The following is a 27,945-nucleotide window of genomic DNA, read 5'->3' on the forward strand; positions in this document are numbered from 1 at the left end:
TCTTCTCATCCTTCTCCTTCTTCTCATCCTTCTCCTTCTCCTTCTTCTCATCCTTCTCCTTCTTCTCATCCTTCTCCTTCTTCTCATCCTTCTTCTTCTCATCCTTCTCCTTCTTCTCATCCTTCTCCTTCTCCTTCTTCTCATCCTTCTCCTTCTTCTCATCCTTCTCCTTCTTCTCATCCTTCTCCTTCTCCTTCTTCTCATCCTTCTCCTTCTTCTCATCCTTCTCCTTCTCCTTCTTCTCATCCTTCTCCTTCTTCTCATCCTTCTCCTTCTTCTCATCCTTCTCCTTCTCCTTCCTCATCTCCAAGGGCATTTAAATTAAAGGTACAGTGTTCTGCACTAATTTAAAGGCTCTCTGAAGCCTAGAAACCCTTTAAATAAGTCATCTTCGTAGCGGAGAAATTCGCATCGAATAGAATTTCACACTGGAATTCGCCGAATCAGCCGAATCGAATTTTTCATTTCTTCGCTCATCTCTAGTCACGAATATGGCCAAAATGGTAGCATTTCAAATATATGGCAATATATTTGGGAAGAATATTTTTATAATATATTTCAAATATTTTTTTTTCCATGTGGGTTGACTCTACAGTGACCTGGCAGGTCATACTGCCAAAGACATGGGTTCTCTCTGTGGAAGAGAAAATCCACATGGAAGTGAGACACTATGATATCCACAAATTGTTCACCAGGTTCAAGCCGTATATGTGGATCTGTTCCAGCTGGTTAAAAACAAATCTTTCAACACTATATAGATCTGTTGGCTTCTCCTTGGGATTTGGCATGTGTCCGCCCCTTGGAAGTACTGACCATAATTAATTTATTTTTTACACTCAGTAAGTTTAGAAGAGAGATACCATCAGGTTGTTGTGGTGGACCACTTTACCATGTGAGCAATGGCAGTACCCCCAACTAGACCGGCAGATGGTTCAGTCTCTTCAGTTTAATTTAGTGAAGCCATATGATGTGGTCCTAGGCTCACAGTAAGATCAGGAGAGCCTAGGAACCACACTCGCTCCAGGGGGGTGGCTTGACCACACTGCCTGCACTGTGAAAGTGATTGGGCGGCTACAGCTTCTACATTTCTTTCTCTTTACAGCCATCAGCTTGTGATTGACCCTTCACTCTTTGGACATACTACATACAGTATTCAAAGAGCAAAAGCAGTTAAATTGCCGTTAAGCAACGCCTCCCATTTCTTCTTAATTCTGTTCATAAAATTGGATTCCCAGGGATTCCCTTCATCTACAGTATCTCACAGAAGTGAGCACACCCCTCTACTGATATTTTTGTAAATATTTGATTATATCTTTTCATGTAACAACACTTGAAGAAATGACACTTTGCTACAATGTTACGTAGTGAGTGTACAGCTTGTATAACAGTGCAAATTTGCTGTCCCCTCAAAATAACTCAACACACAGCCATTAATGTCTAAACCACTGGCAACAAAAGTGAGTCCACCCTTAAGTGAAAATGTCTAAATTGGGCCCAAAGTGTCAATGTTTTGTGTGGCCACCATTATTTTCCAGCACTGCCTTAACCCTCTTGGGCATGGAGTTCACCAGAGCTTCAAAGGTTGCCACTGGAGTCCTCTTCCACTCAATGACGACATCACGGAGCTGTGGATGTTAGAAACCTTGCGCTTCTCCACCTTCCATTTGAGGATGTCCCACAGATGCTCAATAGGGTTTAGGTCTGGAGACATGCTTGGCCAGTCCATCACCTTTACCGTCAGCTTCTTTAGCAAGGTAGTGGTCATCTTGGAGGTGTGTTTGGGGTCGTTATCATGTTGGAATACTGCCCTGAGGCTCCAAAGGGAGGGGATCATGCTCTGCTTCAGTATGTCACAGTACATGTTGGCATTCATGGTTCCCTCAATGAACTGTAGCTCCCCAGTGCCGGCAGCACTCATGCAGCCCCAGACCATGACACTCCCACCACCATGCTTTACTGTAGGCAACACACACTTGCCTTTGTACTCCTCACCTGGTTGCTGCCACACACGCTTGTCACCATCTGAACCAAATCAGTTTATCTTGGTGTCATCAGACCACAGGACATGGTTCCAGTAATCCATGTCCTTAGTCTGCTTGTCTTCAGCAAACTTTTTGCGGTCTTTCTTGAGCATCATCTTTAGAAGAGGCTTCCTTCTGGGATGACAGCAATGCAGACCAATTTGATGCAGTGTGCGGTGTGCGGTGTATGGTCTGAGCACTGACAGGCTGACCCCACACCCCTTCAATCCTGTAGCAATGTTGGCAGCACTCATGCGTCTATTTCCAAAGACAACCTCTGGATAGGACGCTGAGCATGTGCACTCAATTTCTTTGATTGCCCAATGGCGAGGCCTGTTCTGAGTGGAACCTATCCTGTTAAACCACTGTATGGTCTTGGCCACTGTGCTGCAGCTCAGTTTCAGTTTTGGCAATCTTCCTATAGCCTAGGCCATCTTCATGTAGAGCAACAATTCTTTTTTCAGATCCTCAGAGAGTTATTTGCCATGAGGTGCCATGTTAAACTTCCAGTGACCAGTATGAGCGCGTGAGAGCAATAACACCAAATTTAACACACCTGCTCCCCATTCACACCTGACACCTTGTAATACTAATGAGTCACATGACACCGGGGAGGGATTTTGGCTAATTGGGCCCAATTTGGACATTTTCACTTAGGGGTGTACTCACTTTTGTTGCCAGCGGTTTAGATACTCTCTGAAAGAGAGCAACAGGTCATCCCAGGCCACCTCCTACTGCACGGCTAAACAGACCTGCTCCTCTGATCTGCTGCATAATGTGCACCCCTTCACCCTCACCGTGCACCACCGGTACAAAGTCGCACTGTTTGGCTGTGACACTGGATCAGTGTAGGGTTCAGTGTGTTCACCTTCCTCCCAGTGGTGACGGCTCCCTCTACCCCTGTGCAGCTGTTACGGTGTGCCAGCCGGTGTTATGAAGGAGAGAGCTTGCTGTTATCCTTTAAGTACAGCTCTGTCTCCAGCAGAGAGGTGTGTGCCCCCTGCAAGCAGCACTTCCTCTGTGTCACTGGAACTGTCTCTCACGCTTTCTGTCTGCACCCCCTAGTATGCTGGCGCCGACCCTGCTTTCAGCATGTCTGTAGTGACTTGCCCAGTCAGTCCCTGCTGGGCCCTTCAGAACGCCCGGGCCACCTACATGTATAGGGGCTGCCACCCCCCCTATGGTGGTCCTGCCCAATTTTGGTCAGTTGACAGCAGAAACAATTTAGGCAATTGTGCATTTCTAGCCTGTAGCAACAGTTGAGAGAATTGGCTATTTTTGCGAGCATGATTATGCCCCTGTGTCCTATGTGATAAATGCCTCACAAGCAAGTTCTGTTGACAGAGTTTGACCAGTTTAATATTGTGAATCGAGTGGCCCATCCAGAGCCCTATCCTGCTGAACACCTTTGGGATGAATTGTAACATTAATTGCAAGCCAGGTGACAAGTCTTCTCATCCAGCCTCAGTACCCAACTTCACAAATGGCACACGTTTCCACAGACACCATCTTGTGGAAAGCCAATCCTGTAATTACCACAGATACTCAGATTTGTGGAATTCCTGCCAGAGCCAATTGCCACAAAGCGTGATGGTGGCTCCATATTAATGACCATGGTTTGAAATAGTACATCCAAAAATGTCATATTACGAGAGTCATGTAACATAGACTTTGCCAAATAGTGTATATATAAATAGCCCTCCTACAGGTCAAGCTTAGGGCCATCACTGCTACATTTTGACCTATTAGTCAGTAAGGCATCTGTAACAGAGCGAACAGGGAGAGTTGGAAGCAGAAAGATGTATCTGAGAGACACCTGAAAGTCAGTTTCCATATACCTTGCAACCAAGGGAGGTCTGACAACTCATGGCGCCCCCTGTGTCCCCGCCCATACTTAAGCCACACCCTCACAATGCCCCACCTACATATTGCAGGGGGTATTTAAATATCTACCCCAGCATAGCTTGCAAGAAAGTTCCCGGCTTCTTTCTGTAGAAGCTGCTGGGCACTTCCAGTTTTAAAGATGGCTGTTTCATGGCAGTCATCTTTATGACGCAACCAGGGGCAATTTATGAAAGCAGTGGGCCTATGTGCAAGAACATAATTTGGCCCTGATAGCACAGAAAGAAGTGCTGCATGCACAAAAATGGATGTGGTTTTCGGGGGGACAGTAGGCTACCCCTGCAAGCAATGTTGAACAGTAAAGATGACCGATGACCGAGAGATAAATTGAGAGAGGGTAAGAGAGAGAAAGGCTGGGTGAGAGAGAGAAAGAGAGTGGTTGAGAGAAAAGAGAGGGTGGGTGAGGAGAGAGAGGGTGGGAGAGAGGGTGAGAGAGCAGGTGAAAGAGAGAGGATAAGAGAGAGAGGGAAACAGAGAGGGAGAAAAAGAGAGGGTTGGAGAGAGAAAGGGGGAGAGAGAGGATGAGAGGGAGAGGGGGGAGAGAGGGGGGAGAGAGAGGGGGTGGGGGCGAGAGAGCGGGTAGAGGGGGTGAGTGAGAGAGGGTGAGAGAGATGTTGAGAGAGAGAGAGAGAGAGAAGGAGAGAGGGGGGGTGACAGAGAGGGGCAGAGAGAGGGTGCGTGAGAGAGGGTGAGAGAGAGAGAGGGGTGAGAAAGACATGGTGAGACGGGGAGAGGGGGAGAAAGAGAGAGAGGGTGAGTGTGTGAGAGAGAGAAAGGGAGAGAGAGGGGCAGGGGGAGAGGGTGAGAAAGAGGGTGAGAGAGGGGGAGAGGGGGGGAGAGAGGGGGAGAGAAGAAGGGAGAGAGGGAGGGTGAGAGAGAGGGGGGGGGGAAGAGAGAGGGTGAGAGGGAGGGTGAAATCGAGAGGGTAAAAGAGAGGATGGTGAGAGAAAGAGGGGGGTGAGAGATAGGAGGGGAGGGTGAGAAAGAGGGTGAGGGAGGGAGAGGGGAGAGAGAGGGTGTGAGAGAGAAAGAGAGGGAGGGTGAGAGAGGGAGGGAGAAAGGGTGAGAAAAGAGAGAAAGGAGAGAGAAAGAGGGAGGGAGAGAGAGAAGGTGAGAGGCAGAGAGAGAGAGTGGGGATGAGGATGGAGAGAGACAGAGATGGGTGAGAAAAGAGAGACAGAGAGGGAGAGAGAAAGGGAGAGACTCAGTGGTGAAGGAGCCAGTGTCCATTCACCTAATATGAGCTACTTCCTGGATCGGGGGCTTCTGGTGCCGCCTCCTGCCCTGCTCTCCTCATGGTCACTTACAGTCCTGCTCTCATCTCGGACTCCCCGCTCTGAGCCGCATTCCTGTCTAAATACTGTGTCCTGGATTCAGGTGGGCACATTATTCAGACAGACATAAAGATACTGCCACTGTGTGAAATGTGTGGAGCCTTTCAGGGGGCCCCTACTGCCCCCGGGCCCTCGGTCATTGCCCGAGTGACTGAATGGTCAGTCCGCCCCTGCTTGAAACAGTTTTACTATAGTCGTTATTATGTTGTGATATGGGTGGCAACTACAGAACAGAAAAAAATAGACAATTTTGAAGACTTTACCCGAGCCCCCAAATTAAGAAGACACCAATTGTTTTCCTTCTTCCATTTTTATTATCAATCTATAGAATTGCAGAAAGTGGAACATTCTTCCAGTCTGTTTTTTATTAGCAATCTATAGAATTTCAGAAAATGGAACATTCTTCCAGAATCTGGCTTGTATCTTCTTCAGTCAGGTCGCCTCCACAGAACTCATAGCTGGATAAGGACATACAATAAACAGGATTTTATTCAGCAGTTGTAGCTTCAAAACAAATACATTTGTGTGAAAGTCTGGCAGGTAACAGACCATAAAACTTCAATAGGTGCTGCAGCTTAAAATTTTTTTGATTAAATTTTTTAAACTTAAAAACGTTTTCATAGGAAGCTTTGGAACAGGTCCCAAAAACCAATGCATCTCAAGAGTCTGAGGGCCATGTCTAGCACAACGATGCCAGAGTCACGACTGATTTGACAACTATGCAACTCAAGTCCTATGTGACGAAGTTGAGAAGCTTTTCTGTTTCAGCATATCTGGTTACTTCACCCATTTTTCTAAATTTCTTTGCAGGCTAAATTGGCATAAAAGTAAAATAATTCTGATAACAGGTCAGCAAAAAACTGTCCTGCAATACCTCCCTTAAGGTAAAAATGAAGAATGCCAGGAGTTGGACTGCTTGTGCAACCTCTGTAGGGTCCAGGTATCACCTTATGCTTCCAGTAGTGACCCTAGCCAAATAAAAAACTATTGAAAAACAGTCAGAAAAGATGAGTAGGGAAAACAATGTCAGTGGTCTCAACCTGTAAAACCATTCCTGTTTTGAGGTTTGTCTCATTGTTTCCCATCTAGTGCACCTGTTGTTAATTTCATTAACTAGTTGCCGACCGCAGATAGCCGAATGATGGCTTCACTGCGGCCGGCCAGTTCTGGGTGGACGTCATATGACGTCCCCCCAGAACGCGCTCTCCTGCGCGCCCCAGGGGGCGCGCACCCGGCGATCTCCGTGATCGCTGTGTCCTACGGACACAGCTGATCACGTGATGTGGTAAAAGGCCGATCCCAGCGCCCTTTTACCACGTGATCAGCGGTGTCCAATGACACGCTGATCAGAGGGAAATGCAAGTGCCGGTTCTTGGCTGCACTTTCCTCACGCTGTCAGATCGTGAGGAAAGTACTGCCGAGAACTGGCAGTTGTCACAGCGGGGATCAGTGCCCTGATGATCGGTGCCCAGCAGTGCCACCCGCAAGTTCTGCCCACCTGTGCCCAGCAGTGCGCCCACTAGCTCCGCCCACCTGTGCCCAGCAGATCACCCACCTGTGCCCAGCAGTGCACCCACCTGTGCCCAGAAGTGCCACCTACCTGTGCCCAGAAGTGCCACCCACCTGTGCCCACCCACCTGTGCCCACCCACCTGTGCCCACCAGTGCCACCCACCTGTGCCCACCCACCTGTGCCACCCACCAGTGCAGCCCAGCAGTGCTGCCAGTCAGTGCCACCAGTCAGTGCCCAGGGGTTGTGCCAGTCAGTGCCGCCAGTCAGTGCCCAGCAGTGATGCCAGTCAGTGCCGTCTATCAGTACCCATCATCAGTGTCACCTATCAGTGCCACCTAACAGTGCTGCATATTAGTGCCGCCTATCCGTGACACCTCATTAGTGCTGTCTATCAGTGCCGCCTATCCGTGCCACCTCATTAGTACTGCCTATCAGTGCCCTTTAGTGCTGCCTATCAGTGCTCATCAGTGCCGCCTATCAGTGCCCATCAGTGCTGCCTCATCAACGCACATCAGTGAAGGAGAAAAAATACCTGTTTGAAAAATTTTATAATAGAAACAAAGAAAAAATTTTTTTTTCAAATTTTTTGCACTTTTTTTATTTATAGCGCAAAAAATAAAGCGCCCAGTGGCAATTAAATACCACCAAAAGAAAGCTCTATTTGTGAGAAAAAAATGATCAAAATTTCATACGGGTACAATGTTTCATGACCGCGCAATTGTCAATAAAAGTGCGGCAGCGCTGAAAGCTGAAAATTGTCCTGGTAAGGAAGGGGGTATAAGTGCCTGGTAGGCAAGTGGTTAACACCAAAGCAGCTGAAACTGATTAACAACCCCCTCTGTTACTTAACTAACCAGATCAATATCGCAGGAGTTTCATTGACTTCATGCTATACTCTGAGGCACCAGGAACATAGACAGCAAATTACTCCACCGAAACCACCAGTTTCTTTCTCTGGACCTAGTATGAATACATTGTACACTATCTAGTGGGAGAGTCCACTGGTGAAAGATATCTGAAATCTATAGATGACAACCATGCACCCCACATTTTCCAGACTTTTTTTTGGACAGCCTCTATGTTTATATGTCAATTCCTCCCTTCTTCGAAGAGGATTAACAGCATTTTGCCAATCTGACAACATGGGGGGGGGGGGGGGGGTGAAAGCCACCTTTGCAGTATTCATTTTTGCGCTGAATAAAATCCCTGATCCACAATAGACTAAAATCTTTTGGGAGAATATCTTCTGGGATAATACCCACAATAGCTAGTTTGGGATCTAAAGGAATTTGAATAGTGCAAGTATTGCTAAGTGTCTGGAAAATAGTGGACCAGTATCTATGACGTTTGGGACAATGCCAAAGCATATGGATAAGTGTATCTGTATTCATGATACAGTGTTGGCATTTAGGTGTGTCTAGCCTACCCCAAGAATATAATCACTGGAGCATAGAACGAACTCTGTGTAAAATAAATGATTGTGACTGGGATAGAGAGACTAGCTGTACTGTGTCTAAGGCCTGCTGCCATTGTTCTTCCTCTAGAAGACCAACATCCTCCCCCTACCAATGAACACATGACAAGTAGACTTGAGCACTAGCGGCAGTTTGTAATGAAGAATATATATCACCTATCAATCCTTTTTTAGAACAGGAAGTGGATACCGCCATTGTAAGAAGAGAGGATGGATTATATCTCACTGGATAAGATACAGCTTGACATTGCAGAGCATGACGGATTTGGGGGTACTGAAAAAACTGTTTATGTAATATTCTATACCTCTCCACCAGTACCGCAAAGGCAATGCAACAGAAAAAATGTAGGAAAGCCACACCTAATATTGTAATGGCCCGCTACCAAGAGTTCTATTGAAGGGAACTCTAAAAATTGTGAAATGCTGAATGGGGTCATTAAGATTAACAGAATGCCATCCAGAAAAGTGTTGTAGTTGGGAGGTAAAAAAGTACAGTTTGGCATTTGGAACCCCTTGAACCACCCCCATCTTTGGGCAATTGGAGCTTGGAAAGTTTCATTCCAAAATGGCCATACTTCCAAATGAGGTACCGGAATAAGGAATCTATGGTACGGAATAAGTGCTTTGGGTGCCAAATGGGGCAGTTATGTATTAAATAAAGTAGTTGTGGCATCCATACCATCTAAATCAGATTGGCTCTTCTGATGACAGATAGTGGCAGCCTATACCAGGTTTTACCTGTCTGTCACAGTTTAGTAAGTATAAGCAATATATTCCGGGCTGTACAGTTAACTACCCAAGGAGTGACTGCAACCCCTAAATATTTAAATGAGGAAACAAAGTTTACCAGTTCTTAAATGTGGTAGCTGCATTAGTTTCATTTTTTAGGCTCTCTTTCTTCTGTTTTCATCTGGTGATCCAGCCAATAAGTCTGTTTTTCAAAAGAACAAGCTCCCTTGCAGTTACCGGAATGAAAAAAAACATTTAACACTGGCAAGGGTGCTTACAATAATCCACTTTATTAATGGAAAACCTTTATCCCAAAAGGAAAAAAAAGCTGTTTGCTGTAACTGCTTACAAAGTGTGAGCTGGGATTTGGCTTTAAATTGTTTGTGTATTTAAATCGTCTAGTGCATCCACCCCCTTAAACTGACAATGCTGCTGTGTAAATGTGCCCCTGTGTTCCTTCATCCAGGAGGTGTGTTACTGGCCAGATCACAAGGTGAAAACAGAGGGGGAAAAGCCTATAAAAAAACTAATGTAGCCACCACATCTGATGATTGGTAATATTAATTGTACCTGAATTTGAATATCAGTGTGGCAATTGCAATTGTATCGCAACAGGTTGTACTCAAGTCTACTTTAGTTGCAAATAATCTTTTTAATACATACATATCCCCATTTGGTCCATATTGCACTGTGACAGCTGAGGCGCCCAGTTTGGGATTCAGGATGTCGATGAATCTTTTATGCCAGACAAATTCCACCGTTTGGACGGGGTTTACATCTAGCTCCATATCAATAAAAGAGGAGTAGGTTAAACCAGACTGAAGGAGTCCACTGCAAACAAAACATGGTGTTAATTGCCTATTCTTCTGCTAAGGGAAGATTAGTAAAATACAAGTCAGGAGCTTCAAATAAAAAGAAAACATCCAACATACATAACCTCAATATGCTTACTTCAACAGGCTGGGATTAATCCTTCTTACTTGGGGTCCATCAGACTTATTTATTTATTATTTATTTCAGGTACTTATATAGCGCTGTCAATTTACGCAGAGCTTTACATATATATTGTATTCACATCAGTCCCTAACCCTCAAGGGGCATACAATCTAAGGTCCCTAACTCACATTCATATACAATGGCCAATTTAGACAGGATCCAATTAACCTACCAGCATGTCTTTGGAGTGTGGGAGGAAACCGGAGTACCCAGAGGAAACCCACACAGGCACAGGGAGAACATGCAAACTCCAGGCAGGAGGTGCCATGGCTAGGATTCGAACCAACGACCCTAGTACTGCCAGGCAGAAGTGCTAACCATTTAGCCACTGTGCAAAATACTTGTATAATACATACAAGTTCTGCTTTTCTAGTACTATGAATTCCATTTTGTTGATTCATTTTGTCCTCAGATTGACAGAGAGACACCAAGCAGTTTGACATCTACAAATATTACATCTTTCCTTTAAAAGTCCCAAGAAGGACAGACAATCCACAACACATCAGGACTTAGATGTGGCAATACATAGCAGGCAGAGCAGATCATTGGCTGATGCTATAGAGGTACATTTGCTTTACAACTAGCATCTTGTCCATAGCTGAGCAGCACCCAATGTTGAATGAGATAGTTGACATCTAGTAGATGTAAACTCACTTCATAGTCTTCACCTTGCATTTGGGAGGGGGACTGCAGCCACTTCCTATCTTAATCTGGCCATAGATGGATTGAATCTTGGTTGGTTCAGCAGGGACGGGCCTAGATTCGCCCCATCTATGGGCAGGCTGGCTGTGCTGAAGTTGATCCATCTCAGTACAAGCAGCCTGTCAGATTTTTTTCATGCAAATCACTGCCGGAGGCCATGGCCGCCAGCAGTGATCCTTGTGTTCTCTCAATGGGGAAGGCTCCTCACTGGCAGAACACAATAGCGTTAGGGAAGGGTCTCCACTGTCAGAAAACAATAGCCCTGGGGAAGGCTCCCCACTGGCAGAACACCATAGCGCTGCAGAAGGGATTTTACCAATAACACTGACTGTGTTGATGGGGGAATCAAGAGATTTTCTTCCACCCATGTGGAAGGAAAGAAAATGGCATAATCTATGGGCTGCTTAACAGGCACCCCAGCAATAGATGAATGCCTGATCGTGACAATAGTGGACCATGCCTGTGTAATGCATGTTAAAATGGTCACTTGTGTTCTCCATTTGAAGCCTATGTGGCTATGCAGGGACAGCATGTTGTTGGCTTATAACAAATGATTAAACCAAGACCTTCACGGCAGATCACAAGGGATTCTAATTAAAGTTGCAAGATTTAGGAAATTGGAAAGGACTTGTATTAACAAAGGATTTACATAGATTTTATAGCATGCTAGGCCAAGGATTTTCACAGGCTCCCGTTACTATGCCTCAGACCAGCAACAGATAAAGACCAACATACCTGTAAATTTCATGCTTACTGGAACATTTATTCTTTCCACAGAGGGATATTAAAAGAGACCCCAAAACGTAATTTGACCCAGTGAGTGTCATAGATATGTCATACCTCCAGCCTAGAAATAAAAAATTACCATTAGAGGAATAGCACTATTGGTATTACAGAAGACCTCGCACTCTGCACCACACTTCTAAACTTGGGGAGATGCGGCAGGAGTTTCAGTTGGTCACAGCAAGCATTGATCAAATTCTAAATTCACACATGCTTTAGCTTGTAAAGGTATTTCAAGATATCACCCATGTTAATGTAAGTTTGAGACTGCCTCACACCCCCACAATGCATATTTGAGCCAATCTGCTTATGCAAGAGAGTGTGCCAAGCAAGGATCCTCATCTTACTTACAGTCACTAAGCCCTGCACCACAGAATCTGGATTCCTACTACTTTGACCCTTGGTCATGACAGCAGGCAGTGGCTGGGTACTAGTTGTCTTGCTGCTTAGCTGCTTAAATAAGCTACAGTGCAATCCACCAGCCTGAAAACAAGTATACAATCTAGTTGTAGCAAACACCTAATTCACATACTTTATCAAGGTTTGGACAATAGTCAGGAAAATTATTTCTTTGTGGCCTCCATACCAGCTTTTTAAACCAGAAACAAGAAATTAAAGAAAATATATATAATAGCGCCTATGGAAAATAGAAAATTATGTATAAATCACTTGTAGTGTACCAGCTGCAAAAAAATCACCATAAGTAAATAAAGTGTAACAATGATTGCAATAAATATTTTGCGCTAGTGAATATATCCATAAAAAAAATATATATATATATATGAATAATAATTGAAAAAGAAAAAATATTAAAAAGAAAAGAAAAAGTTCAAATAATAAGTCCACAATATAAAGTATAAATAACACAAAAAATGTGCAAAGGAGTGTCTAAATGTGACAAAACACCACCAAAAACCTTAATAATATGATGGCAAGTCATCCATAGGTATATCTTCAGGAAATGAAATTCTGCAGAACACCGATCCACACAGACCAATATCAAAATGGAAAAAACTTTTCGATTTATCACGGAAATCCACTTCTCCAGAAAAAAACCACCTTTAATCGCATCCAAGGAAGAAGATGCCAGGCACTCGAAAGAAACAAGAGAACTTCATGGTGCAGTATTATAAAAACCAAATTCCTTTATTAGGTACTCATTGCACTTAACTCAGGAGGTGTCCCAGCCGACACCAGCGTCAACAGCATAACAGCAATCACAGAAAACGAACCTAGCTACTCAGCACTGTGCTGAGTAGCTAGGTTCGTTTTCTGTGATTGCTGTTATGCTGTTGACGCTGGTGTCGGCTGGCACACCTCCTGAGTTAAGTGCAATGAGTACCTAATAAAGGAATTTGGTTTTTATAATACTGCACCATGAAGTTCTCTTGTTTCTTTCGAGTGCCTGGCATCTTCTTCCTTGGATACGATTAAAGGTGGTTTTTTCTGGAGAAGTGGATTTCCGTGATAAATCGAAAAGTTTTTTCCATTTTGATATTGGTCTATGTGGATCGGTGTTCTGCAGAATTTCATTTCCTGAAGATATACCTATGGATGACTTGCCATCATATTATTAAGGTTTTTGGTGGTGTTTTGTCACATTTAGACACTCCTTTGCACATTTTTTGTGTTATTTATACTTTATATTGTGGACTTATTATTTGAACTTTTTCTTTTTTTCTTTTTAATATTTTTTCTTTTTCAATTATTATTCATATATATATATATATATATATATATATATATATATTTTTTTTTTATGGATTTATTCACTAGCGCAAAATATTTATTGCAATAAAAGAAACAAGAGATTGCCTCTGGCTTTAGTAAAGCCTTCAGTTCCCCATGTTCAAGGCTGCTGATGGGCAGGAAATAGAAGGCTGTTGATTTCTAGGAATGGTCATTTGGTGAGTCTTGACTTCCTGGAATTGTGGGCTTCCAGAAGCCTGAACTGATGGCTAGGCATGCACCTCGGAATATTTCATTACTTTCTGGTGCGATTACATGCAGAACAGTATGAGTTTTAATAAAATTAACTCAATTGACCTCTAGAATTGTGCTATGTGTAGCAAGTTTCATATCTCATTGCAGTGATAAATGCAATTTCAATTCAGTCATCTAATATCCAGAGAAGTTATATCTTCTGTGTCCAGGTATAAGGTTTGCTCAGTAGTTTGGATGAAGCTATTCCAGACTAGGACAAGAGAACATACCCAAACACACCAAAACACCATAGTACCCAACTTGTGGCCCTTTTTTTGCTTACCAACCACTAGGGGTTTGAATTAAGGTCAGTACCGTAAGATGAAGCACCTCCACGAATTTCACCCCACTAACCTTCAGTTAGAGAACCACATAATTTTCTCAGTTTTGTGATGACTATACACAAGAAGTCTTCTAGTATTACTGTGTTAATCTGGACCTTTTGCTGTGGCTCAAAGGATGGGATGTGGTAGACTTACACATACATCAAAACATTAGATTGTAAAAGTATCACTAAAGTCAAGTCTTTCTAGAACCTACCTGAAACTATTCTGGGTCAGTGACTCAGGAGTATCCAAACCAGAGAGTCATAGTGTAGAATATCAAGGCTACAACAGCCTCCAAAATTCCAGCATAATCCGCTTGACTATTGGGACCCTCTAGTTCCCAATAATCAGGAAACCAATAAAGGGAAATTTATGTAAAATGAAACCAGTGGATTGATTTGATACTAGCAGCAGAGATCTGCAATCCACAGCCCAGCCTGAAGTTCAAACACAGCAGGACTGAAGGATTCTGGCATTAGTTCCTCCCCAACCATGAAACATCTAGATTCCTGAACGGAACTTACGTGGAAAGTTTGAAGGGTCTCCGGTGTTAAGGAAAAATTTCTGGTTGTCTGTAGCGTCTTGATCATAACCAAATACATATTCATTTGCCTTGTACCCCATGAAGGCACAACTTTCTTTGGTGCATGGGAACCCAGATCCCTAGGAGGAAAAAGTTCATAAAACATATGGAGGCATTTTTTCGAACTGTAGTGCTTATAGGATGAGCCATAAAGAAACAACAGATTTGTGAAGTTTCTAATACCATCCTATCTGTGCCATCAAGATCAATGTGATCCAAAGCCAAAATGTTTGTTTTTAGTAGAAAGAAGGCCTGTCCTTTTTGCCATCCCATTGCTATGTCCCATTGGGATAGATTTCCCTTTTGTAGGCAGTGAGGAAAAAGCCCAGCTTCAACAGAAGTGTCCTTACTGAAAATCCACCATGCCCCTTCTGTCTTGGTAAGAATAGCGAAACTCCTCATTTAGAGACAGACTGCAATAAAATCCCATTACTGAGGGTTCCAACCCTTCACCACCATTCAAATCCCATTTGCCTTTAGATACACTGAGATCAAGCTGCTCACATTTATGCTGAAGGGTCAGTCTCTTCCACATGTCTCCTTAGGATAGAAGGAGTGGGGTGTTGTAGCACCCTCCTAGCTAGGTTGCTAGTAGGAATAAGGCATATTTAATTTTTGGCTCCTCTGTAGCCAGGGGAGCAGAATTTGATAGCTTTGGTTGTTCTAGGCTTTGCTGGTTAGAAGTTCAACTGCTTATCTCTGTTTTCTAGCACATTCTAGAATGTTGGGTTGGAAGGGGCAGACCCTGAACCTGCATATTCATAAAGCCTCAGCCAATTCCTGGGGGTAAGAGTGAACAGTATGAGGCTGAGATGTGAATAAATAGGCTGGGGCCTGGAACAGCAGGGTCTTTGTCCTGGAGTGGAAGACCCAGCCTGGAGGGCTGCTGCCCTGCTGGGCAAGTTAGCTGAAGACTTCAGGAGTTTTATTAAGGTTCCAGCTAAGGGAAAGTGGGGAGCCTATCTATAAAACTGCTGGAGGAAGTTCACTGAGGATCTGGCTTGGAGACTCACCCTACAGGGTCTGGCTGGTAGTAGAAGGAGGCATCCATGTACACAGGGAAACAGCGAGTAGAGGCCTGAGAGAGAGAGATCCTAGTGACAGTTGTTGTTTAACCCTTGGAGAGATTCCTCCAGAGTTGCTGGATTAGGACCGCTCCTATACCTGGATTCCCAAGTTGTATGTTCATCTACCACTAGCCAAAAAGGGTATTTTCTCTAAAGTTCCTAGTTATAATCAAAGAGTGTCCTCTGCGGTACTTTGCACAAAGTGAGGAGTATCCCAAGGCTCACCCTACACCCCAACCAAGTTTAACTAGCATTAAACCTCAAAAAGACCCTCACTGTCTGGTTATTGTGTTGAGAGTCTGTGAAGCTACTGTGTGCCTGACTGCAGTGCACCCAATAGAAAATAGAACCTGGGAGAAAATGGCAAGACCAGTTTGGGGTTTGCACTACAGTGCATTTTCACTTCTACTTTAGTAAAGTGGTATATTTTGTTAGCTCTAATACAGAAAGCTTAAGAGCTGCCTTGCCCTACTGGCCAACTTGAGTCAAGATGGAAATTTTCCAATGGATTGTGTCAAATGTTCTCTTCTCTGACCAGTTGGTATATCCCATACAAAGATGTAAAATCATCAGTTGTAGCAATAGCTCTAATGGGCACAATCTTGCCCAGATAGCAAACTTGGGCAGTAGAATAAGGATGTAAGACACCCTGGTGCATCTTATGTCCCATAAATTGTGTTGACATCCAGTAAAAGCCATTAGCAGCTAAAGGGAGTGTGATAAGCAAGCCTTTCAACCAGTTAGCTATCCATACTTCCCCATGTGTTAACTGTAATGGCTTCACCAGACGTTCATCCTACACTTGCTAATAATATGCGTGTCGGTAATGGTTGTGTGGTTTTGCTCTGTAGCATGGCATTATCCACGTGGGGTACATAGATACCTAACTAGTATTTGGCAAGGAATAGGAGGTTCTTGTTTTGATCCACATAAACTGAATTTATTGGCCAGTGTTTTAGGATATCTTCATTTGAATAATCCTTCTGCACTCCATATTGGATAAGGTGCATAATGTGGTGCTCAAGAGCTATAATTTCCATACCTTAAGTGTCCCCAGGACATTCTTAGTTGCCCTAATAGAACAGGTGGGGTTATTTTTAGATATATGCTGAAATTGGATACTGCAATTAATTGCTGGTACATAATACATCTACTTCATATTTCTCATCCTGCTGGATGAGCCAATAGTCTGAAAGTGGATATATTTGCTATGGATAGACCAGAACGTATACAAGTTATCAATCCTACAAAAATCTGAGCACAAGACAGGAAAAAAAGATGGGATTTTCTGTGGTGCCAAAGCTCACAGGAATCACAACTCAAAATGTTAAAAAATATAGAATTTTATTCTAGGGATATTGTTTTCCATCTAAGTCATCCAATAGTGTTACTTTATGTCTTCACTTATATGGATGGCCCCTAATCTTTGGCTCTTTGCTGCCTACTTCATCCACTTCTGATCTTTGGGCCATAGCCTCTAGGATGTCTCCTCCACTCTTGGTTAATATGAAGCATCATTTATAGACATATTCTGTTATATATGATGTTATCCTAAGGTCTTCTGAAGAAGCGATTTACTGCGGAACATGCTGGGACCTTTGGAACCTTCTTGTACATCCTACAGATGTCAACTATTGAGGATTGTCATACCTTTTATGTCATTCAGTAGTCATAAGATATTGACATGATGTGTTGATATATTGGGTTCTGGTCTGTTAGTAGATAAACATAGGAGGAGACTGAGGCCCGGTAGGGAGGAGCTGTGAATACATATCTGACTGGTTTGATCTGATTTTAATTCTTTTGTACACAATAAAATGTAATTTTTTTTTTTCAATTTTGAGTTGTAATTTCATTCCTGAGAGCTTTGGCACCACTGAAAATCCCATCTTTTTTCATGTCTTGTGTTCACATTTATAATTAGAAATGTAGTGCGTTTCATACTAAATTGCATCTTTATGAGATTCCTGAAAAATCTTTGGATGTTTAAGCACCAGTACAAGTGTAATGTGTGTACGTATGCATGCGTTCCTTTGCCACCTCATTTGTTTTTTCCGGCACAAAGGAATGAACTTTGAATGCTAGCATAACTGATGCAGCAAACAATTACAAGAGCTAAAAAACTCCTTGGTCTTTGCTACAAGCATGGTTTGTTGACTTGTGCAACCACTTGTTGAAGTATACAGCAGGCCACATATGTAGTTATGCCAGTGCAAGGTTTTAATATACAATTTTCTATTTGTAATGGTATGTTGGTTTGAATAATGCACCCTTTCAGGCAGTATTAATGCTGGATGGTATTTAGATTTTTCTTATATGGCCATTATTAAGGTTATTTGTATCTTCGAGCCTTCACCAAAAATAGAGTGGATCAAAGTGAGAGCAATAGACGTTTGTTTTAATTTCTTGCTGAGGAACATCGGGAAGGGAAAGTACCGGGGCTGTCTAGAGAGTTGCTAACCAGCTGGATGGGATGATTGAGTGCATGTAAAGAGACCCTGTATAATGCTGTTTAATACCTCCTATGATTAAGAGGTGTCCATGTGGGTGAATATATAAGATTCATGCAGTTGAAAGTGTTTTTTGGTGAAGAGGTGCGCTGTTGTTTCACGGACTGTGTATGATTCCACATGGAAGTTTTAACCCATTAGGTAAAGGATTACAATTGGGGGGCCATGCATGAAAAGGTTTGGGGGTGCACTGGTTACGCATGAATAGAGGTTGCACAAACCATATTTAATCCTGATTTGGGTTAATATGAATCTTCACCACTATTTTAATTTATAAAACTATAATAATTTATTACTGTGCTTCTCAGAAAGATATTTTTATTAATCCCTGTCTAGCAGGGAAAGCCTAACAGAATTCTATCATTTTGGTGTGTTCCATTGAGATTTTTCCCTCAGATCCCTGTTTCAGAGAATATAAGCAAGAAAATCCCTTAATGCGTATTTTCACCCCCCCCAACACTACATGTATGGTATGCATTCCTGATACATATACATTTTTTTTTACTTTTCTAGTTGTTTTGAGGCAAGATTATACTTAGGACTCTAAAAGCAGTTTGTCATGTTTAGAATACAGGAGACAGATTGTATTAAAAGAGAAGTGTGGGAATAAAAAAAACAAACATATTTACTCACCTAGATGGGTGCAGCATCAATTTGATGCAGCAGATGTCCACTTCCAGCTCTAAGACTGAGAACCAAGTGATCACATGATCGCTGATTGCTCGGTCGTCAATGAGCAGTGAGCAGAGATCGGTGACTGTCGGTCACCTCTCTCTTCTCTTCCACTTCAGTATTCACTGGAGCAATGGGCTATGGAGAGGGTGGCTGAATCAGGCTCTCAGTGGAGTGATGAGGCTGAGCAAGGTGCCAGTCAGGGATGTGGGCGCATCTTGACATTGTTGGGATCCCTGCAGAACCTGGACCGGCTCTTTTGAATCTGGGTCACATGAGTGCAGAGCTAAGAGCACTCCTGTGATCCATAGGAAACGTATGGCCAGAAGAGCTTTGGCCATACGTCTCCATTACTGGACCTATATACCTAAACAGATATTTAGAAAGGGTTATTAAAATGAAACTCCTCAGATCTCTCATTACATAGAGTAAATCTTCAGTTTTGGAGTTTCAAAAAGGACAAGCAAAAAGATGAACAGCAGTTTATTTATTTTAAGAAATTCTATGGTCACAGCATATACTTTCATTTTATAACGTCAGCATTGTATTACCAATACAAACATTAGTTATATTTGACAATCCAATATAAGGTTACTTGAAAAATCTCCCTTCATGTTGTGAGTTCTGCCTGTCTGCCAGCTGGTTCTTTCCAAAACTTCCCGGATTTCCAGCATGCTTTGCAGCTTCTCCTCAATTTCTAAGGGTTATATATCCCATGGTACCTTGCTCTCTGCAAGCAGTGATTCCTGTACTGACTCCGCATCCTGAAATGCCTTCTCTCCGCACCTCTGTAGTTCAGAAGGCAGGCTCTATGAAATGTGTGTACACAGCAGTGCTACTCACAGGGCATAGTGACTACGTGTCACAGAATTCAAGGAAGTAAATGTGTAGTGGTCTTCACAAAGTTAGTTTACAAACTTCAAGATTGTTCTGATTAATGGGAGTAGGCTAGAAATAATTGAACATTTATAAATAAATATAGGATTTTACATTTTTGACCATAGATACGTTTTAAATAATTGAATATAAGTACCCTTTAGGACATTCAAGGAAAATGCATCCTTCCCATAGGAATTTTTCTTACCTCCTGTTCTGGTTAAAAAAGTAAAGTATTTCGCATCACCTTGTCATGTGCCAAATGGTCACTATAGCAGGTTGCTGAATCCCATATCAGCAAGGACAGTTTAACCCTTCCCCCATATTCAAAACCAAAATGCTTTTGACTTTTGAAATGCTTGCCAGGGGAATTAACGGGGCAATTGGTGGACAAAAAGATTGTCAGTTGGTGTAAATAGAACTAAGTAAAACTGGCTACTGTAACATTCTTTTTTTGCTTTTGTTAAAGTTGACCTAACTATTGTTGCCATTAACTTACAGTGGGAACATGCATCATACTAACCTCTAGAAAATCTTCATATGATAAAGCACGGTAACCAATGAAACCATCAGGACTCAGAATGCTCTTTATAAAGAACCTGAAACTCCTTTGGTGGTTACAGAAGATTTCCTCATAAATCCCTAGAAAAGTGAGTTGTGTCACTGTAAAACATTGTTGAACGCTACAATAGTGCACAGTAAAAAAGAAACCATGAGGTTACTTGCCTTGAACTATATTATCAATATCATCAAGTAGAAATGTTATTTTGCCACAGCCAGGATTATTTTCACCACCGTTGGGGTAAAAGTCAACATTACCAACTGTCTGCTGTATGCCAAATCCTAAGACAAATACAAGTTACAGATGCTATCAGAGACCATTATCAATGCAATTGCACAAATATGACAATAATGTGCCTCAGACAAGAGTAATGAAGACAAGCCAGAGGGTGTTCAACTTAATCTTATTGGTTAGCGCCTCATTGGCGTTAAGCAGGGCCAATATAGCAAAATTCCCCCTAATTTTACCATGAGCAACACCTCTTAGACAGATTTGGTTTGGAAGACCTGTGATATCCCCCATAGTGCAGACATGGCAAAACGGTCTATTAAATTATAGTAATATGGTCAAAAGTGGAAGTATGCATGCAACAAAATGGGCAATTTAGGCATTATGCTATGTTTTGTTACAGAATCCAATACCATTTTCCCAGCTAATAGCGTTTTGCTCAAGAAAAAGTCTGCAATAGTTGAACAACTTCCAAACAGCATGGAACCATTAAAATTAGGATGGCCAGGGGTGGATGACCCTTAACCATCATAGTTTTACCTTCAATAATGGCTACAATCCATTTTGTCAAGAGACAAATCTACATCTAGCAGATGTACTTTCTGAAAGTCAATTAACAATGAGGAGGGATTGGTGTACCGTTACTGGCCATCATTCTTCCCCTGGAGGAAGTGTCTAGGGTAGCTGATGTTCTGCATCCAAATTACAGAAGACTAAATAAAGCAAGAAATTGTGCACATGCTTCACATCACTCAATCTGTTTCTCTCTGAACTGCCTTGAAAACCAGACTCTGGAGCGAGAAAGTTCACTATTGCGAAGCCAAAACCTACCAAGATGAAGTTTATCAGTTGGCCCATCTGTGTGAATGACATCAACAAAAATTGCAATTGTAGGGTTCATTCGCACTTCAGGTGGGGTGTTTTCAAACAAGGGACCAGCTGGATCCAAACCTGGATAGTCAAGTGAAAATATGAGACAGGTTTTAAAAAATGCCCAATTTAAGAGCCCCTTATAGATGGATATTTGTGCACCACCATGCCAGTCATTCTGTATTGCATCTGCAACAAGCAGGTCACTACAGCACACCACAAATGCAGATGGTGATTTCATGCATTGAGACCATTCAAAGTAACAGGCTGCCTTAATGCAATGAAAAAAATGGATGAATTAAAGTAAATGTTCTAAGTGTTTGCAGGTTTCTCGATATGATGGAAAGACAAATCTTGTAAACATTATATTGTGTGGCTACAAGTTATGGCTACTTACAGCAGCAGGTCCCAAACCATATTAGTCTGCTGCTTCCTTTAACTGTACAGTCAATGGCTGGAGCTGTCAAAACGTCTGGAAATGCTAAATAACTGCAGCAGAGGAAATCAAATTTCCTGCCCTGATAGATCGAATTGTCCTGTGTGAGGGCTGTGTAAATCTCAGGAGTGACAGACATGCCTTTTGTGTTTAGGCAATTAGATTGTAAGCTCCAAGGAGCAGGGCCCTCCTAACCCTCTTGTATTGAACTGTATTGTTGCTGTATTGTCTCCCATTATATTGTAAAGCGCTGAGCAAACTGTTAGCGCTATATAAATCCTGTATTATAATAATAATAACAACAACTGTGTTCAGTGTTTTCATATTTGGCACTGGTTCTACTAAAGGATAACTATGTTACCATATATGAAGGACCAGGGGGACTGAAGCTGTACTTGCAGCAAAACACTACTCCATTGAACTCATTTTTGTCAATCAATGGATTATTGATAAAGCTGGCCATACATAGACTTTTCATTCAACCTACAGAACACCCACCAACACACACACCTTACACTCCTCCATCCACACCAACAGGTGCTGTTCAGATTTCAAGCAAAGGGTGTTGGATGGGAATTGGTTGACAAGGCCATCCACATATTTCAGATGGTTCATCGGGAACCTGCTGAAATGTCCACAATGTATGGCCAGTTTAAGCATACACCTACTGGCCCTTTGTCAGATGCTGTAATCAACTGATTCCCGAAAGCACCAGAATTCCATTCCACCTACCAGTAACTCTTCCAATTCCCCTCTTTCTCTTTCCAGCTTCAGCAACAACGTGTGCCCCCAGACTGTGCCCAATCAGGTAGATGTCTTGCATTTGGTAGTGATAATTTGCCTGAGAGAGATGAACCATTTTATCTGCCATGCTCTAAAATGTGGGTTTAATGCAACTCCCCCCGACCCCTACCCCATTTTTCCCATCCTACCGTTAAGAAATATTTTAAGATTTTTAGAGTGCAGTAGATAAGGTAGAGTGAGCCTTAGCACAAGCTTGACTTGCTGGCATTGTGTATACCTCTAGATAGTTCAAGAAACAGGCAATTACTGCCCCAACCACACGGACATTGTTGCATGCTTGTGAGTAGAGGGCAAATGATCCTCCTCTCCAGTCCACACAGAAACAGTTCACATCCGACACTTTCAGGAAAGTCTACAACAGAGAAAATCATGTAAGACAGGTCTTTCCATAGGTCGAATGGTCAGGACCTCTTTCCTGCAGCCACACTGACCTGACACATCTCCACCAGCCATGGCTTGTCCCCCCACTCAAAGAAACCATGGACGATGAATATAGATTTCTGGCTGGGTTGAAAGTTGGTGCCAGCGACTGAGGAGACATTGAGAGCACTGATCACCTGGAAGAGATAAGCTCATCAGCTACAGTGTAGTACATATCTGCCAGTTGTAGCACCCTTCTCTAGTTAGGCTGCTAGGTTAAATTAGTTATTGGCTTCACGGTAGTGAGTGGAGCAATGATTGATTGTTTCTTGTTTCCTGACTCCTCCCACTAAAAGAATTTTCCAGAGTATAGGGCAGGGAGATTCAAATAACCAGCGTGAATGTGTATCATTCTCCAGCCAACCCCTGAGAGAAAGCATCCAGAAGGTGGCTGGGGAGTTAATAAATGTTTGGGAGGCATGCACAGAGTATTCTTTCCTCTCCAAGGAGAGTTCCAGTTCTCTTGGAGCTGCTGCTCCTGGAAGTAGCTCTGCTGGGATAAAAAAATGTAGTCTGGGCCTCAGAAGCTGCTGAGATGAAGGTCTGGAGAAGATTGGCCAAGGATTATATTTGCTGGAGGGCACTGTCTTGAAGTCCTTTTCTGGGGAAGGATCTCCCTCACTGAGGATCTACCTGTGGACGCTGAGTGGCAGACAGTTCCTGGGACACTGTGAGGTTGATATATGAAAATTGGAGAGAGAGAAAACAGGTGGCGCACACACCTAGTGCATTATCCAAGGTTTATTGTAGGAATAAAATAATAAAAACATACTCACAAACGAAGCATGTATCTAAAAAGCATAGAAAAATGACAATGGCCACAACGGCAGGCAAGGTGTTCTCACTGTCAGTGCGGTCAAATGGCTGACGTGTTTCGGGGACGAATCCCTTTCCTCAGAGCTGATGACCAACCTCTGATGCTGATGTATGATGAATGGAAAGAAAGAGCCTTGCTGTTGATGCCTGAGTGGGATGGTGTGGGAGTGTGCTTTATGCCTGTGGGGAAATGGCTGCTGGAATGCAAACCACGAGACCACGTCTGCTTCATCTGTGAGTATGTTTTTATTATTTTATTCCTACAAAAAACCTTGGAAAATGCACTAGGTGTGTGCGCCACCTGTTTTCTCTCTATCCAGTGGCTGATTTCCCCGTCTGAGGAGGGCTGCACCCCTGGAGCATTTCCTTTGGTTGTCGCTGTCCTGGTACCCTTGGCTTCCCTTTTGGCTGTGCATATCCTGAGGCGCTGGAGAGTACATATGAAAATTGGAGAGTGCAAAGTCTGGTGCAGCTCTGCATAGAAAAGAATCAGCTTCCAGGTTTTATTGTCAAATCTTAATTGAACAAGCTGAAGTTAGAAGCTGATTGGCTACAATGCACAGCTGCACCAGATTGTACACTCTCCAGTTTTAGTAAATCAACCCCTGTGAGTAAAGATCTTGCTGTGGACTGTTAGTTTTGCAGGTGCCAGAAAATGCTATATGGACTGGGTGGATACAATTTTACAGTGTTTGGTATCTATTTACTCAGCTTTACATAATCTTTTACAGTTTACCAAACAGTTGGGTATTATATAGGATTTTTGTGCATTAAAATTCATTAAAGTGTATTTTTTCCAAAGAATTTGCGCAAATATTGTGTGACATAAAAATATGCAACTCCCACCAGTTTATTCCCTGGAGCCTCTGCTTAAAAAATATATATTATATTTTATTTATAACGTTTGGGGGTTCCAAGTAGTTTTCTAGCAAAAAAAAAAATGTTTTTTACATGCAAGAGGAATGTCAGAATTGGCCCGGACTAGAAGTTGTTAATAAGTAATTGACCCTTTGGGAGCATGTCACCCAAAATTTTTTGTTGCAGAAGATGTCTGAAATCGTACGTGTATCTTAGCGCAGACTTCTGGGAAGATCAGTGACCAAATCTCAAAAGTAGGAAATTACATTTCTGAGGCGTTCCCCATATCAGTGGTGTATAGGATGCCTCCATGTTGCCATATTGCACTGAATATTACAGAAAGTTTCAGTGTTGCAGATTGAAAAGTACATTTTTAATAACATTCAGTTACAATATGGTTAGAGTATCAATTACCGGTATATATGCAATATTTTTTAATTTGCATTTTTCCCACAAAAGTAGAGTTACCCTTTTAACTACAATAGTGGGGGAAACATTTCCTCTCTACAGCCAGCCTGAAGCAGACTTACTTGGTACTGATCAGGATTCCTATTAGTAAAAAGCAGGAATTCAACATTGATCGCCCTTGGATCCCATGGTAAGGGACCGATGGGTCTTTCCAGTGTGCCAGAATAGGGGGGGTCATCTGTGAAACATTCCACCCACTCGTTGCAGATCTCATAGCAGACCTCAGCAGCTGGACAGAGAAAGAAGAGGATAAATTATGGAGTAGTCTTTCATTGCACCATCAGCAAAATCTATTGAGCAGCTGAGGACCGTTAAAACTGAACCTTCATAAGAAACATGGTTGCTTGATATGCAAAAGAGGGTGTTCTCCTAGTTTGGATATATACCAGTCCTAGAATAAGCATGCAGCCAGTAAAGTTTCCCAAAATGGACAAACCAGAGAAGGTTTGGGAATGCCCATCATTCACCCTCTTTTGCAAAAGTAAACAGGGGCATAGGATTCCAAGTTAGGGAACAATGCCAGTTAGGGCACCAGGGGAGCCATTAACACCCAGTATATTACTAGGGATCAATGTTATGGGTTAAAGTTGCCAGAGAAGAAAGGGCAGCAGTGTAGATATTTACTTATAACCTTAATGTTCCCAGTTAGCTACACAGTAGTTCATAGCAGGGGCAGACTGACCATTTGGAAACTCAGGCACTGCCCGAGGGCCCGGGGTCAGTAGAGGGCCCCATGAGATGCACCTGGTACCTTTTTCATAGGCTTTTTTGAGTTTGGGCAAGGACACAGGGGCCCCATGATCCCCTATTGCCCGGGGGCCCCATGAGTTGTCAGTCCGCCCCTGGTTCACAGCCCAATTTTCAACATCTTTGTGAGTATATATAAAAGATTTAAGGCAATTCAGCACTCTGAGATTAACATACAGGGTTCATATAATGACAGGATGACTAGAAAGTCTGAAGGCAATAAAGCTACAAGCAGATAGGAAAGAAGTAAAGGAGCTCTGTGGTTTGCAAGCAACATGATCCAGTCCATCCAACATCAGCTCTCCTACAATGGAGACAGTAGGCAACCTCCCTAGTGGGGCCCCATGCAACCATATGGCCTATTATGATTATACAGTTCTCAAAAGTTTGTATACTCTAGCAAAAATCATGAAATGTTGGCATTGACATTCAAAATATGACTGACCGTATCAAAAAACTGTCTTTTTTTTCAAGACCGTTCTTTTCTGCTCCCCATCACTCAGTATCTAGCTTGCTCAGTGCATCCGGGTGAGAGCTACCAAACTCATTGACAAGTTATACACAGACACTAATTACAATTTAAAAAGTCACAGATGTTTACCTTTAATTCACATTTTACCTATGTGTGTCACCTTGTGTGTCTGTACCAAGGCCAAATAATCCAGGGTATGAAAATTATGCATCAGAGGCATTTGGGTGTTTTCTGTTATTATGATTGAAAAAGGAGCCAAACAACTATGTGATAAGAAATAACTTCATATGATCACCAACCTTAAATAAAAGGCAGTTTTTTGGCACGATCAGTCATATTTTCAATATCAATGCCAACATTTCATGATTTCTGCCAGGATGTGCAAACTTGTGAGCACAACTGAAGTTAACTACCCAAAGGTTGGGCTAGCCTAATTCTCCAATAGGGACACAGATGGCAATAAATCCCTTACTACTCTGTTGAAAGGGGAGGAAATTTGGCTGGAGTTAAGCTTTAAAGTGTTACTAAACCCCGGACCCTGCATTCACTATATCTGGTCTCCCCGGACCCTGCATTCACTATATGTGGTGTCCCCGGACCCTGCATTCACTATATCCAGTCTCCCCGGACCCTGCATTCACTATATCTGGTCTCCTCGGACCCTGCATTCACTATATCTGGTCTCCCCGGACCCTGCATTCACTATAAGTGGTGTCCCCGGACCATGCATTCACTATATCCAGTCTCCCCGGACCCTGCATTCACTATATCCGGTCTCCCCGGACCCTGCATTCACTATATCCGGTCTCCCCGGACCCTGCATTCACTATATCCGGTCTCCCCGGACCCTGCATTCACTATATCCGGTCTCCCCGGACCCTGCATTCACTATATCCGGTCTCCCCGGACCCTGCATTCACTATATCCGGTCTCCCCGGACCCTGCATTCACTATATCTGGTCTCCCCGGACCCCGCATTCACTATATCCGGTCTCCACGGACCCTGCATTCACTATATCTGGTCTCCCCGGACCCCGCATTCACTATATCCGGTCTCCCCGGACCCTGCATTCACTATATTCGGTCTCCCTGGACCCTGCATTCACTATATCCGGTCCCCCCGGACCCTGCATTCACTATATCTGGTCTCCCCGGACCCTGCATTCACTATATCTGGTCTCCCACAGAACATGGAAGTGCAATTATTTAGTAAATATAAACTGCTAAATACCTTTTCTGATCAGCAGTATATAGCAGTCTTGTGGCTTTTATCAGTGTCCAGCCCAGCACTAGCTAAATCTTGTAAGAGGAGTTTTTTTTTCTGCTCTAGGAGGGTGGAAATCCCCTGACCTCTGTCTGGAAAGTGCTGATTGGCCCTGTGGTGATCACATGCACTCTCCCAAGAAAAAAAAACAACCTCTCTAGCAATATACACTAAACTGAGCATGTGCATGCCTACGGTTCAGCCTGGAGATAAGTTGTGGTTGCTTGAAAAAGGGGAGGAACAGAGAAGAAAGGATCAAACAGCATTTTTACACAATGGAGAGGATTAACCCCTTAGGTTCCACAGTGAGTATAACAAGCATGCTTTACTGCATATACAGACTGATTTTACTGTTGTGGGTTTAGAAACACTTTAAGGCAATTAAAGTACCACATACATGCCTTACGTGCGCCCCAACATCTGGCTATAGCCTTTTCCAGGTAAGGCAGAATCTCTCATATAAAGAAGTAATAACACATACCTTTAATAGCGGCTGCTATGGACAGCACCAGAACCAGTTTAACAATCAT

At 42.9% G+C, this 27,945-nt stretch overlaps 1 protein-coding gene across 1 annotated transcript; it reads right to left on the reverse strand.

The window, feature by feature from the left end:
* Positions 1–5,551: 5,551 nt before the first annotated feature.
* On the reverse strand, positions 5,552–27,945 carry LOC149446057 (pancreatic lipase-related protein 2-like). Its single transcript, XM_089653023.1, has 12 exons — positions 27,897–27,945; positions 24,995–25,161; positions 22,802–22,927; positions 22,588–22,722; positions 22,299–22,407; positions 21,092–21,211; positions 20,197–20,313; positions 19,994–20,112; positions 14,287–14,425; positions 11,406–11,517; positions 9,636–9,803; positions 5,552–5,715 (listed from the first exon to the last, which is right to left on the reverse strand). Exons 1-12 carry the CDS (start codon positions 27,943–27,945, stop codon positions 5,643–5,645), a joined length of 1,434 nt encoding a protein of 477 aa, XP_089509149.1. The 3' UTR covers positions 5,552–5,642.

The sequence above is a fragment of the Staurois parvus genome, unplaced genomic scaffold, assembly GCF_062004578.1.
Source record: "Staurois parvus isolate SC_StPar_1 unplaced genomic scaffold, SC_StPar_1.0 ptg000697l, whole genome shotgun sequence".
NCBI classification, from domain to species: domain Eukaryota; kingdom Metazoa; phylum Chordata; class Amphibia; order Anura; family Ranidae; genus Staurois; species Staurois parvus.